Source organism: Eriocheir sinensis, chromosome 1 (assembly GCF_024679095.1).
Source record: "Eriocheir sinensis breed Jianghai 21 chromosome 1, ASM2467909v1, whole genome shotgun sequence".
Classification (NCBI taxonomy): domain Eukaryota; kingdom Metazoa; phylum Arthropoda; class Malacostraca; order Decapoda; family Varunidae; genus Eriocheir; species Eriocheir sinensis.
This window is the reverse complement of record NC_066509.1, coordinates 3,064,849-3,083,553: the sequence shown is the minus strand read 5'-3', so window position 1 is coordinate 3,083,553 and position 18,705 is coordinate 3,064,849. Positions and strand designations below refer to the sequence as shown.

Here is an 18,705-nt window from a genome sequence, read left to right as displayed (position 1 = left end):
TTTCCTTCCCCTTCCAGCCCGTCCCTTCCCATCCCTTCGTTTCTCTTCCTATCCCTTCCCTTCCCATTCCTTTTCAACATTTCCCTTTTTCTCTTCTCTTTCCTTCCGTTCCTTCCCTTCCCATCCCTTTTCGACACTTCAATTCTTCTCTTTCTTTCCCTTCCCTTCCCTTCCCTTCCCTTCCCTCCCTCGCACGCAACACATCAGATAAGAGCGAGACGGTTCGCCACGCCCAACTTAACTTCTGTTTTGCCTCAAGTCACAGAAGTTATTGAAAGGTGTTTGTGTTGAGTTTAATTAAGTCGAAGGTGAGTGAGGAGACGTTTTGAGTGAAGGTGATGAGATAATGAAGCGAAGGTGAGGTGAGGTAAGGTAAGGTAAGATAAGGTGAGGTAAGGTAAGGTGAGGTGAGGTGAGGTGAGGTTAGGTTAGGTTAGGTTAGGTTAGGTAAGGTAAGGTTAGGTAAGGTTAGGTTAGGTAAGGTAAGGTAAGGTAAAGTAAGGTAAGGTAAGGTCTCTCTCTCTCTCTCTCTCTCTCTCTGATAAGTTTGTTTGTGTGTATTTTCTTATGGTCTATCCTGTTTTGGTCTCTCTCTCTCTCTCTCTCTCTCTCTCTCTCTCTCTCTCTCTCTCTCACGTCCTTGTATTTGTCCTTGACCGCACGCCCCTTTGCCACTTACCTCCAAAGAATGAGAGAGAGGAAAAAAAAGAGGAAAGAAGAGGAAAGGCAACTTAATTTTCCTCTATCAAAAATAGAACTCAAGACCTTCATTTTTTTCCCTTTTCCTCCTCATTTTTTTCCTCCGATTTTTTATATTTTTTTTATTTCTTCATTTTCCTCCTTTTCTCCTCCTCCTCCTCTTCCTTCCTCTTCTTCTTCCTTAACCTATTTCAATCCCTCCTCCTTCTCCCTTTTTTTCTCTTCCTTTTTTTTCTCTTCCTCCTCCTCCTTCCTTTTCTTCTCCTTCACCCATTTCAATCCCTCCTCCTCCTCCCTTTTTCTCCATTTTTTCTTCCTTTTCCTTTCTCTTCTCCCTATTCCATCCCACTCCCTTCTACTCCTCCCTTCCTTGTCATATCACTCCCCATTCCCCATCACTCCCCTTCCATCACCCCTTCCCTTGTCACCTCACTCCCCATCCCCCAATCTCATCCCATCCCCTCTTCCTCCCTATCCCTCTCTCTCTCTCTACCTGGTTCACCGCCGCCACGCGTTCCGGGGCTCGAACCGACACACTGGCAAAGGGGTTGTATAAATGCTCTCAAATATGCGTGAGGGGGATTCGATCTGTGTGCCGGGAGAGTGTGTGTATCGCAGCCTTTCCGCCCGATGTTGGTTTATGCGTCCGGGGAAAGGCTTGTTCTGACGAGGCATAATTTGATCCTGTATGCCCGCACTGCCCGTCTGCTTTTCTGTTCCTCCTGTTTCTGTTTCTTCTGCTTCTGTTTCTGCTTTTTGCGCCGTTACTCTCACTCTCTTTCTTTCTCTTGTTCTCTGCCTTTCCTTCGCTATACTAAACTCGCCCACCTATTTTTCTTTCTTCTTCCTCTCCTTTATTCGCTCTCTTTTACTCTTCTTCCTCCCTTCTTTTTCTCTCATTCTCTTCTTTTCTTCTTATCTCCCTTCGTTTTTTTCTTTACTCCCTTTTTCCTTCTCTCCCTTTCTCCTTTCCTCGTTTACTCCCTCACACCTCTTCCTTCCTCCTCTTTCTCTCCCTTCTTCCTTCATTGCTTTTCTCATTCTCTCCCTTCCTGCTTTAATTATTTCCTTCTTCCTTCACTCCCTTATTTCTTCACTGTTATTCCTTCTCTCCCTTCCTTCCTTCCTTCTCTACCTTCCTTACTTACTCCTCCTCTCCCTTCCTCCTTCCTTCCTTCTTCTTTTCCTCCCTCCCCCATTCTTTTCATTCTTCACTTCCTATACCTTCTCTCCTTCCTTCCTTCCTTATTCTCTGTCTCTCTTCCTCCTCCTCTCCCTCCCTCCTTCCATCCTTCCTCTTTTGTTTTCTCACTCTCCTTGTAACGCGATACTCTCCATCCACAGAACTTCCCACGACGATCTCTTCTCTTCGCCCTGTTTTGTTACACCGTTAAAAAGTACGAGAAGTCTGGACCAGGGTCGGTATAGACGGTTCCACCTCTCATGTCATCTATCCCCAAAGGCTAAAATGGTGTATAATCGAGTTTTCATGGGTGTTTTTCACGTTTAAGGTACAGAAGAGGGGTCGAACTACCACCAGGGTCATAAATGTACCTCTGGAAATGCCCAATGCCCCTTTGAAAACCCTGTCAAATGTGAGTGTGTGAGCGGGGAAGCGTTTGAGAATATGGTCCCAGGTTACCGCCGCCTATATGGGTTTGGTCTTGTCCTTCTTTGACGAGGCATCTTCTGCACCATAAATATGAAAAAAAACAGAGAACTCATAAGAACCTGACTAATCTCCCTTGTGGCTTTTGGGATATATTGGTTGTGCGAGTCTAAAGCGTCCTTGGATACGGGTCTAAGGCAAGTAGGTAAGTAGGTATGTAAGTAATTAGTTTTGAGGTGAATTTGCAGACTACCACCGTTAAGTTAAGGTAAGGTAAGGTAAGGTAAGGTAAGGTCTCTCTCTCTCCTCCTTCTCCTCCTCCTCCCTTTCTTCCTCTTCTTCATTTTTCCTCACAGACTAGCTTCCAAAATACCTACTGCTACCCACCACTACCACTACTACTACTACTACTACTACTACTACTTTTTTTTTTACAACAAAGGAGACAGCTCAAGGGCACAAAAAAAAGAAACAATAATAAAAAAAAGCCCGCTACTCGCTGCTCCTATAACTTCTACCTCTACTACTACTACTACTACTACTACTACTACTACTACTACCACTACTACTACTACTGCTTTCATTATCACCAAACAACGAGAGGTCAATATTTAAGGTGTCAGGGGTTGGTATCTGGTATCTGCTTGCCTTCCCCTTTCCCTCTTCCCCCTTCCCCTTTCATCCCCCTTCCCTACACTCTGCTTGCCTTACCCCCACCCCACCCCACTCCTCCTCCTCCGTCCCTTCCCCTGTTCCCTATCAGCCCACGGGAGCGACGGCCCATCCCGCAGCGCCCTCCCGGAGTCGTGGTGGCCGGGGGCGTTGTCCTGAACCACTGATACACACGATTAATCTGCCGCCCATCGTTGGAGCGCAGGCGTGAGAGCGAGAGAGAGAGAGAGAGAGAGAGAGAGAGAGAGAGGGTCCCTATTCTCAACCATTTCGGGGCTCACACACCCACTCACACCCACGTTCAATAAGGCTTTCGTAGAGGTTGTTGTGTTAGCATTGCCATGGGTAGTTTTATGAGCCTTGTGATAGTTTGACGAGGTTTCTGCAACTCATGAGACCCGACTAAATCTCCTTTGCGGCCTTGGGAAATCGTTATTGTTGGGGCCGAAAGGAACTGGGAATGCGGGCCTCCTTTTTTTCAGCAAAGGAGACAGATCAAGGGCTTAAAAAAAGGAAAACAATGATGAAAAAAACCCCCCCGCTACTTACTGCCCCTAAAAAAAGATTGGAGAGGAGTGGCCTACATTCAATAAGGCTTTCGTAGAGACTGTAGTGTTAGAGTTTCCATGAGGGGTCGTTTTATGATGAGTTTAGTGATAGTTTGAACGTGAAAACGCTCATGAGGACGCAACTGACCTCCTTTGTGACCTTGGGAATTCGTTGCTGTGGGGGTTAAAAGGGTCTGAGGAAACGGGCCTGTCCAACACACCATTAATACTTCCATGGCTAGTTTTGTGACCCTAGTGATAGTTTGACAAGCCTTCTGCACCGTGAATGCGTAAATCACTCATGAGAATCCGATTAACCTCCTTAGCGGCCTTGGGAAATCGTAGTTGTGGGCCCCGAGAGCGTCTGGGAGTGCGGGCCTTGGCGGGGTCGGGCAGAGCGGTTCCTCCACCCTCGGGCCCCCAAACTAATTACAGCCTTGATTGCCTCTTTATCAGCGCGCCATCCCGATCCGGACATTGTTTACACTTAATAGGCGCGGCCACGGCGAAGCGTCCAGCCCGTTGAGATGATGAGGGGGACGAGGAAGATGGCCTGCTGGATGACCCTTTTCCCCTTTCACTCCCCCTCTCCTCCCGAAATTGACCTCTCTTTCGGCCACCTCTTTTGATTCTTTTATTTTAGGAGCAGCGAGTAGCGGGCCTTTTTTTTATTATTGTTTCCTTTTTTTTGTGCCCTTGAGCTGTCTCCTTTGTTTAAAAAAAAAAAAACAAAAACGACAACAACCCTACCCCCTTCTCTCCTCCCCCGCTGTAACTCCCCCGTACCCTCTTCTCTCTCCTCCCCGTTCTGACACCACCCTACCCCTCCCCCCCTACTCCCAGCATCCATTCTCACCCACCCCCACGTTATGTCCTTACACCCACACCCTTATACCCACGCCTTACATCCACTCTCATCCACCTCTTAATCCACCTTCACCTACCCCTCTTCCCTACGACACCAGCCCCTTCACCCGTCTCTTCATCCAGTCCTTCACGCAACCTTTCATCCACCCTTTTACTCATCCCTTCATCCACCCTTCCACCCATCACCCACTACACTCACCCTTACATCCACCCTCATACTCTCCCTTACACCCACTCACCCTCCGAATTCACCCGCCACTCCCTCCACTGTTACCCGGTACATCCACCATCATCTAACTTCAAGACATCCACCTCCGACCCCCCGCCCTCGTGCCCCCCTTCCCCCCCCCCTCCCGCCCCCCGCCAGGCTCCCCGGGGCATGGGCGAAGGGCCTTTCATTGCCTTGCCAATTAAGAGTCTCCCCGACCTTTATTGTGATGTCTATTTATCATTAATTAATATCCAACCATTCAGGGGAGGGGTAATTAATACTCGTCTGCCTCCCCCCCTACCCCCCGTCGCCCCCCTCAACCCCTCCCTCACCGCTGGCTAGAGTTGACCCGTTCCCTTCTTGCGACCCCCTTCCTTCCCCCTGGCCGTCTGCCCCTCTCCGTGCCCCTCCCTCACCCCTGGTTAGAGTGCTGACCCGCCCCCCTCACCCCCCCTAGCTAGAGTTTTGAACAGCCCCCCTCCGTCTCCCTCCCCTGGCCGTCTTCACCCCCTCCCCTGCGCCCTCCACCTAGCTGCCCCCCGCCCCTGCCCCCCTCTTGCGACCCCCTCCCCTCACACACCCCTTCCCCCCCCCACTCACCATCCATCACCATCCACCACCACCGAACACTACCATTCATCAACGAAGTATTAAATCAACGCTAAAGACGGCTACGTTTGTATTAGCGGAGAATCGAAATGTGTGTGTGTGTGTGTGTGTGTGTGTGTGTGTGGGTGTGTTAAGAGAGTAAACTAAGAACATTTTCACTCCTCTACTATTGGACAAGAAAGGAGGGAAGGGAAAGAGAAAGGAGGAGAAAGAATACATAGGAAGAACAGACACCAGAAGGAGGGAGAGGGAGTGGCAGAATCGAAGAGTATACGGTCAGAGAGAGAGAGAGAGAGAGAGAGAGAGAGAGAATACTAGTAAAACAATATTATACAGGCAGTTTCTCTCGTTGCTGTTGTCCTTATGGGTGGGGGGAGTGGGGGGGGGTGTAAGGGGGAGGGGGGGGTGACCAGACGAGGACGTGGGCGCAACGGGATTAAGGTCACACGTCGGCAGAGGGTTCAGTCCGCGCGGGTCTGAAGCAGCGAACCAGAATACTCGAGTCCCGACACTGCTTCGAATCAATTCCACCGTGACGCCGCTTAGCTAGGAAGGTTAAGGTAGTGGTGTTGGTTGCTGTAGTAGTAGTAGTAGTAGTAGTAGTAGTAGTGTGTTAGCTATAGTTGTAAGTGTATTAATAGTTGTAATAGAAGTAGATTATTCTGGTAACTATAATTGAGTCGTTCACGTTCTCTCGTCTTCATCAACTCACCCAAATGAACGTAGCAGCTTTAGTTTCATGCACCTATTCATAACTAACCTTTACTGCACGGTCGGGTCAGGTTAGGTCAAGTTACCCCTCCAAAGAATCACAGGCGAGAGGAGGTTACGGAGCTGAGCAACGAGGCAGGAATCCCCAAACTAACCCCGAGAGAGAGATAATGAGGGAAAAAGAAAGATTTGATGATGAGGAGGTAATTATGAAGACGGTTTGGCGGGGGGGGACGAACTTAAAAAAAAAAAAAAATAGTCATACCCTTAATTAGTTAGTACGCTATTCGATTTCTCTCATTTTCACCATTTGCCCCCGAGAGAGAGAGAGAGAGAGAGAAAATAAAGGAAAATGTTAATGACAGGAACGAGGCTATTAACACACGGAAGAGCAAACACACACACACACACACACACACACACACACACACACACACACACACACACACAAACAAAAACTGGCCATCCCCTCCATTAGTTTCATCACAATAGATAAGGCATTCAATTCCTCAACTCTCGCCTTTGCCCTCGAGAGAGAAAAAAAAGTTGAGCTGATAATGGAAAGCCACCCACAACAAAGGCGAACTCAAATACCTGGTCACACCCTTAATTAGTTTCATAACAGTATACAGGTGCGCTCTTTAATTCCCTGACTCCCACCTTTGCCCCCAGAAAGGAAAAAAAGAAAAGAAAAGGAAGGAGCTGATAACGCAAAGGAAGTCATAGGAACGAACAGAAACCTCAATTTCACCAGAATAATATTTTAAGTTATTCAATCCCTCGAAAATGGGGAATGGAGAGGAGGTGGGGAGGAGAAAGGGAAATGGGTGAGTGAGGAAAGGGGAGGGAGAGGAATGTGTGTGTGTGGGGGGGGGGGATGGGGAAGAGGTGGGGAAAATGGGGAATGGAGAGGAGGTGGGGAGGAGAAAGGGAAATGGGTGAGTGAGGAAAGGGGAGGGAGAGGAATGTGTGTGTGTGTGGGAGGGGGATGGGGAAGAGGTGGGGAAAATGGGGAATGGGTGAATGAGGAAGAGGAAAAAAAGAGGAGAGTGTGTGGGGGGGGATGGATGAGGAAGTGGTGGGGAGGAGGAAGAGAAATGGGTGAGTGAGGAAAGGGGGAGGAAAGTGTGTGTGTGTGTGTGTGTGTGTGTGTGTGTGTGAGAGAGGGCACATCGCAGCAATGAACACGTAGCTACACAACACACCAGCAAATCCTAACTCACGACAACGCTCATTAACCCACTAAAACAAGTCGATGCTTTGAACTATACGAGTCGGACGAAAGAGGAGAACAAGGGGTAAGAAGAGGAGGAGGAGAAGGAGGAGGAGGAGGATGGAAGAGGTGGCAAGCATCGGCGTTAAGGAGTCAACCCATCACAGCATCAAGTACAATCCTGGGTCACTGTGGGGTCAGTCAGGAGGAGGAGCGTTGCCAAGTTCTCGTACACACCGCATTGCATTTTCGTAGTTTCCGACTGATATCTAAAGCAAAAACAAGCAAACAAACCTCAATAAAAAACAGTTTTGACCCCAACTTTAATACTCCCTCGTTATTAGTGTAGGTACGAGAGTTTTGAGGCTTAAAAATGAGAAATACAATGTGGTGAATACGATAACATGGCAGCGCTGGTGAGGAGGGTAAGTCCACACGGGTCGGGGAAGCTTAACCCTGCCCAGCCTCGCCTCACGACCGAGTTCTTAAGCGCAAAACCACACTTAACGTTCTTCGACCTGGCCCCATCCTTCCCTCCCTCCCTCCCTTCGCTCCCCCTTATCTCCTCTCCTCAAACACTCCTGAAGGAATAAAACGTGGGATTGGCAAGGTTTACACAGACTTCCATTATTAAATTATGCACGAGTGTCCTGCAAGCAACGTGTCGGGAAGTGTTCGACTCATGACTCGCTCAATGCCTTACCTCGGCGGGCGGGTTGGTTGCTTGGGGTCGGGCATCTAAAGTTTGCAAAGTACTTGAGATTCCCGCCTAATGTGACTGGTTCTCGGCGCCTCCTGTTAACGCCGCGATGCCCCCGTGCGTGATCTGCCTCCCTGCTGGTGGGTTGGCGGCGGGGACGTCCGTGGGGGTGGAAAATGTGGTGTTTGTTTGTGTGTTTTGGTTCGTCTTTCTCACTCGCTCACCTCAAACTGCAGCCTCCGTCGCGCCGCGGGATGCCATGTTATCGTACTCAGAGCCTCATATTTACCGGTTTCTGACGCCTGACTATTGCCAAGAAGCACCTATTATTAACCATTTTTACGATAACTATATAAGAAGGCAGTTATTGGGGTCGAGGAGACAGTTTTTAGGTAGAAAGTCTGTAAATATGAGGCTGAGTACGACAATCTGACACCGTTTCTCCGCCGCCGCCGCTGCTGCCACGCACTGCTGCCAACACTTCAAGATGAACCCGCTGTGTTTTTAATGGCTTACGTGTTTAGCCTCAAGTTTATGATCGTGGTTATAAAAGAGGATATATAGCTTCAGATGCGTCGTGGTTTTTGTTTCTATATTGTGAGGAAAGGTAAAGGATTTTGCTGATAAATTTGTTTGATCAAAGAAAACCTGCCGGCGATTGGTACGCCTGCTGGTGTTAACGAGACCCTAGATTGAAGTCGTTTTTTCCCCTCCCATCAGCGCAGGTGTCCATTAACGTCAAGTTCAATTTAGTATTCAAAATATTAGACGCTGATATGTCATAAACCTCCTTTGCTCGTCTTTTGGTGTGTTCAGATCCCCGTGTGATGGGGTCGATTGGTCCTCCGTGAAGCAGAAAACGGGAGGAGTAACTTGTGCTTGTATTTCTTCCTGAACTCTTCCCACATCACCTCAACATTGTTCCCTCCCCTCACCCCGCCATAACTCTCCTTCTAGCACTACCTTACCTGCGGGCCAGTGTACCGGTGGCGCCTCCCTCCCAGGTGTCAGAAAACAGAGGCATTTCAGGTAAACTTTTATTGTCTTTTCGCGGTGTTCCCTGGCAAGGCGTGCTGCCGCGCCGCAATACTAAAATAGTACATCTGTTTAGGGGTCGAGCAGCGACTCGGTACAAACAACTCTGAGTGACTTAAGGCAAAGGATGGCTGAGGGGTCGGCGCCCCGCGGTGATCCGACTATCACAGCCCGGGTAGTGGACCGCCCCGCCCCGGGTGGTGGGGCAGCTCCTCCCTCCCCTGTCCTGTGGGTGGCGCCCCGCCCCGTGGACGGCTCGGGGCCGCCACCGCCTGTCCGCAGCACCGGGGGCGCAGCACTGGTCGGAACACCAATAAATACTTACATATATACATTGCACAACACTGAATACAAATGTACAAAAATATCACAGCTCTCTACATCAGTATCAGGTGGTGAGTGGCGCCGGGCCAGGCCGAGTATTGTACGGGCGGCGCGGCGGGCGCCGGGCCAGGCGGTCAGCGGCCCGGGGTGAGCCTACTCACGCCCCGGCCGACCGACCAGCCTGTCAGCCGGCCAGCCGGCCTGTCAGCCTGTCAGCCGGCGGCTTGACCACATCAAGGGTCAGTGACGTCACACTCTACTGCTTTGCAGAAAATGCGGAAAAGTAAATTACGAGAGAAAATAGACTATAGAGATCACGACCTTCCACTGTAGTGTCCTGCTACTGCGCTAGCTTACGAACACGCCCACTGTATCTACAAGGAGGCCCCGGGGCGCCGCGCGGCACCCCGGGGCCTGTCAGGTCCGGCACCAAGAAAATAGCGGGAGCGGCGCGGGCCGGGCGGCCGCTCCGCAACCTCTCGTAGAAAAATAAGCTTCTGTGGCACTACATCACTAGTGTCCTGCGGCGCACCAAGCTGTGTGACGTCACCGGGTGGAGGGAAGTGCGTGGTCACCGGGTCATCATGGACGGGAGTGGGTCAAGGGAGGTCGGCGCGGCCTCCCCCGTGAACACAGAGGTTGGGGCGGCGCGGCGCCGCTATACCACCATCTCGGTGGTGATGGGCTCGGGCTCCAGCGGCCGCGGGCTGATGGCCTTCAGGTTGATCTCCTTCTGCAGGCTCTTGCAGGCGGGGTCGTGCGGCGTCATGTTCCGCTCCACGTCGGCGTTCTGCACCTTGCGCATGGCGGCGGGCAGCCCGTGCGTCGGGGAGTCGCAGTCACTCAGGTCCGTCTCGGGGGTGGCCAGCATGCCCTTTTGGACCGGCATCAGGCCACAGGGGGGGGCCAGGGGGCCCAGGGGTGCCACGCGGGGGTCGCCCGGGCCCTGGGGACTCATCCTGGAGCAGGAGGGCTCCGCCCCGTCGGTGGGGCCCACGCTGAAGGTGGTGGTCTTGAGGGGGTTGTGGTACCGCCACAGCTTCTCCTCGTTCTCGTTGTTGGACTTCTCGACGTGGGTGTCCTCCGCCAGCTTGTGCCGCGACGAGTGGGACGGGAAGGCGTTGCGGTGGTGCGCCTGAAGGTGCCGCCGCCGGCACTGCCAGTAGCCCAGCGCCGCCACCACCAGCACCACCAACACCACCAGCACCACCGTCACGGCCGCCAGCACGCCGCTCGCCACGCCTGCTGGGAGAGGAGGGAAAAGATTGCATTAGTAGGCACGTCAGCGGCCGCGGTAACAGACAGACAAGCGGACAGACACTGACAGACAGACAGTTACTTTTCAATTTACGTTTTCCGGATAATCCTTCAGCTAAGTTGCGGTTTTCCAAATACACGAATGAATATAACTAAACGCTGCCCTCCTTATTAGGGAGAAATAAATGTTTACATATTTACTGCCAATAAGACGATAATAAGAAACGTAATTAAGGAGTCAAGTGATGGGGACGGGTGGCTGTCCGTCACTCGGGGACGGATTAGAGAAACCTGCCGAGCCCTGACGCGGCGGTGAGGAGAATATATGACGACGTGCTGGGAATGAGCTGCGTCTCCCCGTCGGCGCTGCCCCCTCGCCCCCCGCCCCCCACACGAAGGCTATGCTGAAGTTGGCCTCTCCAGAACAAGTCCCTCCCGCCCCAGCCTATAAGACTAGGCACAGCACAACACTGCAACACACATAGACAACGCCACAGGGGAGCACACACACACACACACACACACAGCAACACTCACCGGGCTCGCCGCTCACCACCGTCGTCTCCACCTTCACCTCCACGGCGGCGGCCAGGGCGGAGGCGGGCGTGAGCTTCCTGCTGACCAGCTCGCCGAGGGTCTTGGCCGCCATGGTGACGTCCCCGCGCGGCCCCTCGCTCACGTAGGACTGTGTGGGCAAGGCGGAGAGGCTTAGCGGCACGTCCTTCACGCCTCGAGGGCACTTAACGCTAACAATGCCACTGACAGACAACATCATCGCTCACTCAGACGCCGCTTTGTACTCACCAGCGTGACTTCTATCGTGTCGTTTGTGCCCACCAGCAGGCCGCAGAGGATGATGGGCGCGGGCGTGGAGGTGTGGGCGTGGCGGTCAGCCCAGGCGGCGCGCAGGCCCTGGCACACCGTCTGGACGCGGGAGCCCGGCGGCAGCCTGGCGCGGTCCAGGATGAGGGTGAGTCTGGCGCAGCCGTTGTTGAGCGTGGCGTGGTTGGGCACGCAGTCCTCGGGGCCGGGGTTGGTGCGCGGGGCCACGTGCTGCCCCTCCTCGCTCAGCATCCGGCACTCTCCCCACGGCTCGCAGGGCGGTGCCAGGCACCAGTGCAGCGGCCCCGGCACGCACACCTGCAACAGAGGCATCGCGGGGGTTACCTTAGGGACGGGAAGGACGGGAAGGCAAGGTGGATGTATCATGACGTATCAAACAAGCATCTAGACAGGAGGGTGAGGGGCGTGACTCACCTGGTGGGGCTCGCACGGGTAGTGGCCGGGGTCGCGGGAGCTGAGGCAGTTCTCAGGGCCGCACCACACGTCCGAGCAGGAGGCGACGCCGTGGCTGCAGTGGCAGGAGTTGCACTGGTGGCGCCACACGGCGCCGTGGGGCCGCAGGTCCTCGCCCCACTTGCACGCCTTGGAGGCCTGGACGGAGGTGCTGTTGTTCTCGACGAGCTCGCAGCGGCCTCCGGTGCGTCCCGGCGGGCACAGGCACGTGAAGTCCGCGACGCCGTCGATGCAGGTGCTGCCGAAGGCGCAGGGGGAGGAGGCACACTCGTTGATGTTGACGCGGCAGTCCGGCCCCGCGAAGCCCGGCGCGCACTCACACACGCGCCAGTTGATGCCGTCCACGCAGAGGCCGCCGTTGTAGCAGGGGTGCGGCGTGCAGTCGTTGATGTTGTTGTTACAGGCGGCGCCGTCCCAGCCGTCCGGACACAGGCAGGTGAAGCCGTCGCCGCTGTTGACGCACGTGGCGCCGTTCTGGCACGGCGACGAGTCACACGGGCGGCGCTCCGCTGCGGCACAAAACAGACTCATGCACACCCGTCCCTGGAGCAGCTGTCAACACCCTGCACACACACACACACACACACATACACACACACACGGGAACACAGTGTCGCCGGGCATACTCACGGATCTGACAGATGCTGCCGCGCCACTCGGGCAGGCAGTGGCACACGAAGCCGTCGCCGAGGTCGACGCAGGTGCCGCCGTTCTGGCAGGTGTTGGGGTCGCAGTGGGAGGTGGTGGAGGAGCAGGTGCGGCCCTTCCACTCGTCCTGGCACACGCACGTGAAGTCCCTGTCGCCGTCCCTGCAGGAGGCGTTGTTGCGGCACGGACGCTCAGCGCACTCGTCCACATCTGTCGGCGAAACAAGGCACGGTCAGCGGCGTTTTGACGGGTAGCGGCGAGCCCCACGAGGGAGGCCGCGTGTCATGTACTGAAAGGGTGTCGTTAGCCAGGCAATACCCCGCAGCATCATCTGATCTGACCTCTTAGTGACGCCCCGAGCATCCCGAGCCAGAGTGATCCGGGACTGGGACGCAAAACAATGAGGCGGACGTGCTGGGTACACGGAGGGTTCACGGTCCCCGCCGCCGCCGTCCCCGCCGCGCGCGGAAAGGAGATCCCGAACACCCGGCGTCTGACGTGACCGTGTTTATGTAAATTTAACTATAAACGAAATCTTCCGTGACTTCCCGCCGCCGCGTCGGGCCGGGAAAGGAAGTGATCCCGCGCGTCCGTGTGGAGCGACGCGGCGCGGCGGGGGGCGGCGGACCCCCGGGAGTCAGGAAAAGAGAAAATCTGCTGCACTAATTAAATGCAGCGAGTTCGTGATTCGGGTAATAAAACTTTCCCTTTGTGGTGATATTCATCTGCGATAATGAAAACTGGAGGTGGGGAGGTGTGGGGGCGAGGGGGGGCGGTGAGGCGCGGAGGAGGGAGGGGCAGAGTGACGCATCGTGAAGGCAGACGGACGGACGGGAGGCGGGAGTCACGCTGGGCCGAGGCGGGGCGGGGCGGGGCGGGGCAGGCAGCCGGGGGGAGGGGGCGGCGCGCTGGGGAGCCTCGCGCCGTGAGACCCTCTAATTGCCTCTCTCCCGAGCGGCGGCAACACGGCGCCATTGTTACACAAACATGAAAACATGAGCACCGCATACCGATGAGGGCGGCGGCCTCGTTAGTTGACGCCCCCCCCCCCCCTCCGCCCCCGCCCCCGCCTCTGCCGCCGCCCCCGCCTGACCACAACCCTTCCTAGGCACACTCCACCCCACCCCTCGCCCCCACTCCCTTTCCGGCACTCCCAAGAAAAGAACACTCACCAATATTGCAGTAAGGTCCCCCAACCCCACCCCCACCCACTAACCCAACCCCACCACAACCCTTTCTAAGCACCCTCCACCCCTGCCCCCCCGCTCCCCTCCGGCACTTCCAAGCCAAGATCACTCACCAGTGTTGCAGTAGGGACCCCACCCCCACTCACACCCTTGCCCCCAACCCAACCCCACCACAACCCTTCCTAGCCAAACTCCACCCCTGCCCCTCCCGCTCCCCCCCGGCACTCCCCAGCCAAAATCACTCACCAGTGTTGCAGTAGGGTCCCTCCCAGCCCGGGTCACACACGCACTGGAAGCTGTTCTCGAGGTCGACGCAAGTGCCACCGTTCATGCACGGGGAAGACTCGCAATCGTTCACGTCTGGAGAGAAGGAAAGGAAGGGAAGGGAAGGGAAGGTTAGCGCGGCCACTCAAGGTAATCAGGAGCCGTGAAACAAGTCAAAAAGCGACCCAGGGAAGTTTTATGGTCATTTGGTCATTTGGGGCATCAGCGTTGTAAAAATTGTCGTACTCTGAACACTCCATTTATCATTTTTAGGCTCCAAGACTGTCGTAACCACACACATAACAATAGAAATTTAAAGTTATCGTTAAAACTGTGAAATACTGATGGTTTTCGTTTTTTCTGCTATATTTATCGGTCAGAAATTACGAAAATGCAATGCGCTGAGTACGATAATTTGACAACGCTGGTGGGTATGTACTGATCAGTGACTTAAGGGGCGAGGGACAAGGGAGCATAAAACAGATAAAAAAGAGGAGATTAAAGAGTACTTGGAAAACATTCTAGTCATGAAGTCAGTCTGTGGGCATGTACCGATGAGTGACTTAAGGGGCGAGGGACGAGGGAGCGTAAAACAGATAATAAAGAGCAGATTAAAGAGTACTTGGAAAACATTGTAGTCATGAAGTCAATCTGTAGGTATGTACCGATCAGTGACTTAAGGGGCGAGGGACAAGGGAGCGTAAAACAGATGAAAAAGAGGAGATTAAAGAGTACTTGGAAAACATTCTAGTCATGAAGTCAGTCTGCGGTCATGTACCGATGAGTGACTTAAGGGGCGAGGGACAAGGGAGCGTAAAACAGATAAAAAAGAGGAGATTAAAGAGTACTTGGAAAACATTGTAGTCATGAAGTGGGTATGTACCAATCAGTGACTTAAGGGCGAGGACAAGGAGCATAAAACAGATGAAAAGAGGAGATTAAAGAGTACTTGGAAAACATTGTAGTCATGAAGTGGGTATGTACCAATCAGTGACTTAAGGGGCGAGGGACAAGGAAGCATAAAACAGATAAAAAAGAGCAGGTTAAAGAGTACTTGGAAAACATTGTAGTCATGAAGGCAATCTGTGGGTATGTACCAATCAGTGACTTAAGGGGCGAGGGACAAGGGAGCGTAAAACAGATGAAAAAGAGCAGATTAAAGAGTACTTGGAAAACATTGTGGTCATGAAGTCAATCTGAAGGTATGTACCGATCAGTGACTTAAGGGGCGAGGGACAAGGGAGCGTAAAACAGATGAAAAAGAGCAGATTAAAGAGTACTTGGAAAACATTGTAGTCATGAAGGCAATCTGTGGGCATGTACCAATCAGTGACTTAAGGGGCGAGGGACAAGGGAGCGTAAAACAGATGAAAAAGAGCAGATTAAAGAGTACTTGGAAAACATTGTAGTCATGAAGGCAATCTGTAGGCATGTACCGATGAGTGACTTAAGGAACGAGGGACAAGGGAGCAAAAAACAGATAAAAAAGAACAGATTAAAGAGTACTTGGAAAACATTGTAGTCATGAAGGCAATCTGTGGGTATGTACCGATCAGTGACTTAAGGGGCGAGGGACAAGGGAGCGTAAAACAGATAATAAAGAGCAGATTAAAGAGTACTTGGGAAACATTGTAGTCATGAAGGCAATCTGTAGGTATGTACCGATCAGTGACTTAAGGGGCGAGGGACAAGGAAGCGTAAAACAGATGAAAAAGAACAGATTAAAGAGTACTTGGAAAACATTGTAGTCATGAAGTCAGTCTGTGGGTATGTACCGATCAGTGACTTAAGGGGCGAGGGACAAGGAAGCATAAAACAGATAAAAAAGAGCAGGTTAAAGAGTACTTGGGAAACATTCTAGTCATGAAGTCAATCTGCGGTTATGTACCAATCAGTAATTTAAGGGAGCACACAGCAACTCTTCCTTGGTGACGTAAAACAAAACAAACAAAAAAATAGACCTCCATGGAAAATCTCTTGTCAATCGGTCAATCTATGTCTATGACCTCTCTTTCGGCCACCTCTTTGGATTCTTCTTAGGAGCAGCGAGTAGCGGGCTTTTTTTTATATTATTGCTTCCTTTTTTGTGTGCCCTTGAGCTGTCTCCTTTGTTGTAAAAAAAAATGTACCTCTAACAAATTTAAGGGGAAACTAAACGACTGTTCCCTGATGACGTCCACTCCAGGTCCACTTACTTATATGGCAGTACTGTCCGCTGAAGCCAGGGTCACACACGCAGGAGAAGGCCCCCTCGGCATAACTGACGCAGCGGCCGTGCCTCCCGCAGATGTTGGAGGGCACGAGGAGGACCGCCCCGGACTCCTGAGACTCCGGCACCGTGCAGCTGTCGACCACTGAGAAGGGGAGGGGGGGCGGCGGTGAGGGGGGGCGGGGGGAGCACACCACAGACAGCCACAACACTTGCATCAGACTCGTCCTCCTCCAGTCTGAGCCGTGACACACACACACACACACACACACACACACACGCGTTCAGACAAGGGGTAAGGACATGACAAGGACACAAACAACACAGGTAACGGACAGGACACGCGAGAGAGAGAGAGAGAAAGAGAGGGAGAGGGAGAGGGAAGGGAGGGAGGAGGGAAAGGTTGACACGAACGTAGAGAATTCCATCAGTCAAACGGGACTTAAGAATATGACTTGTTTTTTATTTTGTTTTTTGTTTTTTCAGTTCTTTTATGTTCTTTATGTTTCTTATATATCCATTTAAAGGGTCTGAGTGGAGGATCTTTAAGGGAGATAGATACATAAATAGACAGTGAGAGATAGATAGACAGATAGATAGTAGATAGATAGATAGATAGAGAGAGAGAGAGAGAGAGAGAGAGAGAGAGAGAGAGAGAGAGAGAGAGAGAGAGAGAGAGAGAGAGAGAGAGAGACAAATAAAAAAAAATCATAAGAAAGAACACACAGCAAACAAGCACAAACAAACAACAAATAAACAAAAACAAACAGAAAAAGTAAAAATAAGAAAAACGCACGATAACAAAAAAAAAAAAAAAAAAAATAACGAGAAATCTCAGAAAACGAAAACGATGAAGAGAAGGAAAAAAAATAGAGAAAATAAAAGATGAAGAAGGGAAGCGAATCGTATAGGAGGAAGAGGAGGAGGAGGAGGAGGAGGAGGAGAAAGTGGAAGAAATGAAAGAAAAAGAGGAAAATAGAGAAAAAAATGAGAGAAAAATAAGAGAAGATGAAGATGGGAAGTTAGTCGATAGGAGGAAGAGGAGGAGGAGGAGGAGAAAGTGGAAGAAATGGAAGAAGAAGAAGAGGAAAAGGAGGAAGAGGAGGAGGAGAAAGTGGAAGAAATGGAAGAAGAAGAAGAGGAAAAGGAGGAAGAGAAGGAGGAGAAAGTGGAAGAAATGGAAGAAGAAGAAGAGGAAAAGGAGGAAGAGAAGTAGGAGAAAGTGGAAGAAATGGATAAAGAGGAGAAAAAAGAGGAAGAGGAGATAGAAGATTAGTAAAAGAGGAAGGCAAAAGAATGGAATAAAAAACGAGAAAAAAAATATGAAAAAGAAGCAAAAATTTGGACTAAAAACAGAAATAAAGAGAATCAAGAACAGAACAGATGATAGGAAACAGAGAGGAATGAGGGGCAAAGGGAGAGAGCGACAGGGGGGCAAGGCAGGGCAAGGGGGGGGGGGGGGCGTGTCCTTACCTTGGCAGGGGGGCGTGGTGCAGGCGGGGCGGGGAGACGAGCAGTTCTTGCCGGCCCATCCCTCGGGGCAGTGACAGTAGTAGTCGGAGCGCGTGTTGATGCAGGGGGCGCCGTTGTCACACGGGTTCGGGTTGCACAAGTCGATGTCGATCTGGAGAAAGGGAGACAAAAAAGGGATGTATAAGTTGACTCGAGGGCAAAAACAAAAGAGAAACGATAACAAGTTGGCTTCTCGAGGGCAAAAACAAAAGAGAAACGATAATAAGTTGGCTCGTCGAGGGTAAAAACAAAAGAGAAACGATAACAAGTTGACTTCTCGAGGGCAAAAACAACAGAAATATATGTAATAAATGCAATATATGTTAGCTTTACTGTACCGTACCATCTGTTAGCCCTACTGTACGGCAATATATAATAGCTTTACTGTACCATACCATCTGTTAGCCCTACTGTACGGCAATATATAATAGCTTTACTGTACCGTACCATCTGTTAGCCCTACTGTACGGCAATATATAATAGCTTTACTGTACCGTACCATCTGTTAGCCCTACTGTACGGCAATATATGTTAGCTTTACTGTACCGTACCATCTGTTAGCCCTACTGTACGGCAATATACGTTAGCTTTACCGTATCATACCATCTGTTAGCGTCTCTGTACCGTACCATCTATAGTGTCACTGCACCGTACTCACCTCACACTGCTGCCCGGAGAACCCAACAGGACAGATGCAGCGGTAGTCGGCTAGCATGTCCACGCACTCCCCTCCGTTGTGGCAGGGCGCGTTGCTACACTCATCCACCTCCGTCTCGCAATGCCGACCTGAGGGAGGGAGAGAGAGGGATACATGGAGGTTTATACATGGACACTGGACACACATACATACATACATACATACTCATATACATTTGGTACATATTATGAGCCCCCCTCTTCCTTTTCCTCTTCCTCTTCTTTCCTCTCTTCTCCTTCCTCTTCCTCTTCTGCCCCTTCCTTTTTTCTCTTCCACCCTTCCTTTCTTTCTCTCTCCCCCTCCTCCCTTTCTTTGCTACATATTATAACCCCTCTTCTTCCTCTTCCTCTTCCTTTTCCTTCCTCTCTTCTCCCTCCTCTTCCTCTTCCACCCCTTCTTTTTTCCTCTTCAACCCCTTCCTTTCTTTCTTTCTCTCT

At 51.8% G+C, this 18,705-nt stretch overlaps 2 protein-coding genes across 2 annotated transcripts in view; both read right to left on the bottom strand.

Annotated features, from left to right (window-relative positions):
- LOC127008299 (zinc finger and BTB domain-containing protein 24-like) overlaps window positions 1-8,055 on the bottom strand; it is a 101,835-nt gene extending 93,780 nt beyond the window's left edge. Inside the window, exon 1 of the mRNA XM_050880246.1 lies at window positions 7,843-8,055. The gene's annotated coding sequence lies outside the window, so the exon portion shown is untranslated. The remainder of the gene's footprint in view (window positions 1-7,842) is intronic.
- Window positions 8,056-8,862: 807 nt separating this feature from the next.
- The window catches only part of LOC126980186 (protein jagged-2-like), an 84,602-nt gene continuing 74,759 nt past the window's right edge, over window positions 8,863-18,705 (bottom strand). Inside the window, exons 10-18 of the mRNA XM_050833693.1 lie at window positions 18,230-18,357; window positions 17,533-17,683; window positions 16,046-16,204; window positions 13,833-13,946; window positions 12,382-12,609; window positions 11,713-12,260; window positions 11,260-11,595; window positions 10,993-11,140; window positions 8,863-10,443 (exon numbers count right to left, since the gene is read on the bottom strand). Coding sequence (XP_050689650.1) covers window positions 9,857-10,443; window positions 10,993-11,140; window positions 11,260-11,595; window positions 11,713-12,260; window positions 12,382-12,609; window positions 13,833-13,946; window positions 16,046-16,204; window positions 17,533-17,683; window positions 18,230-18,357 — 2,399 coding nt within the window. The 3' untranslated portion in view covers window positions 8,863-9,856. The remainder of the gene's footprint in view (window positions 10,444-10,992; window positions 11,141-11,259; window positions 11,596-11,712; window positions 12,261-12,381; window positions 12,610-13,832; window positions 13,947-16,045; window positions 16,205-17,532; window positions 17,684-18,229; window positions 18,358-18,705) is intronic.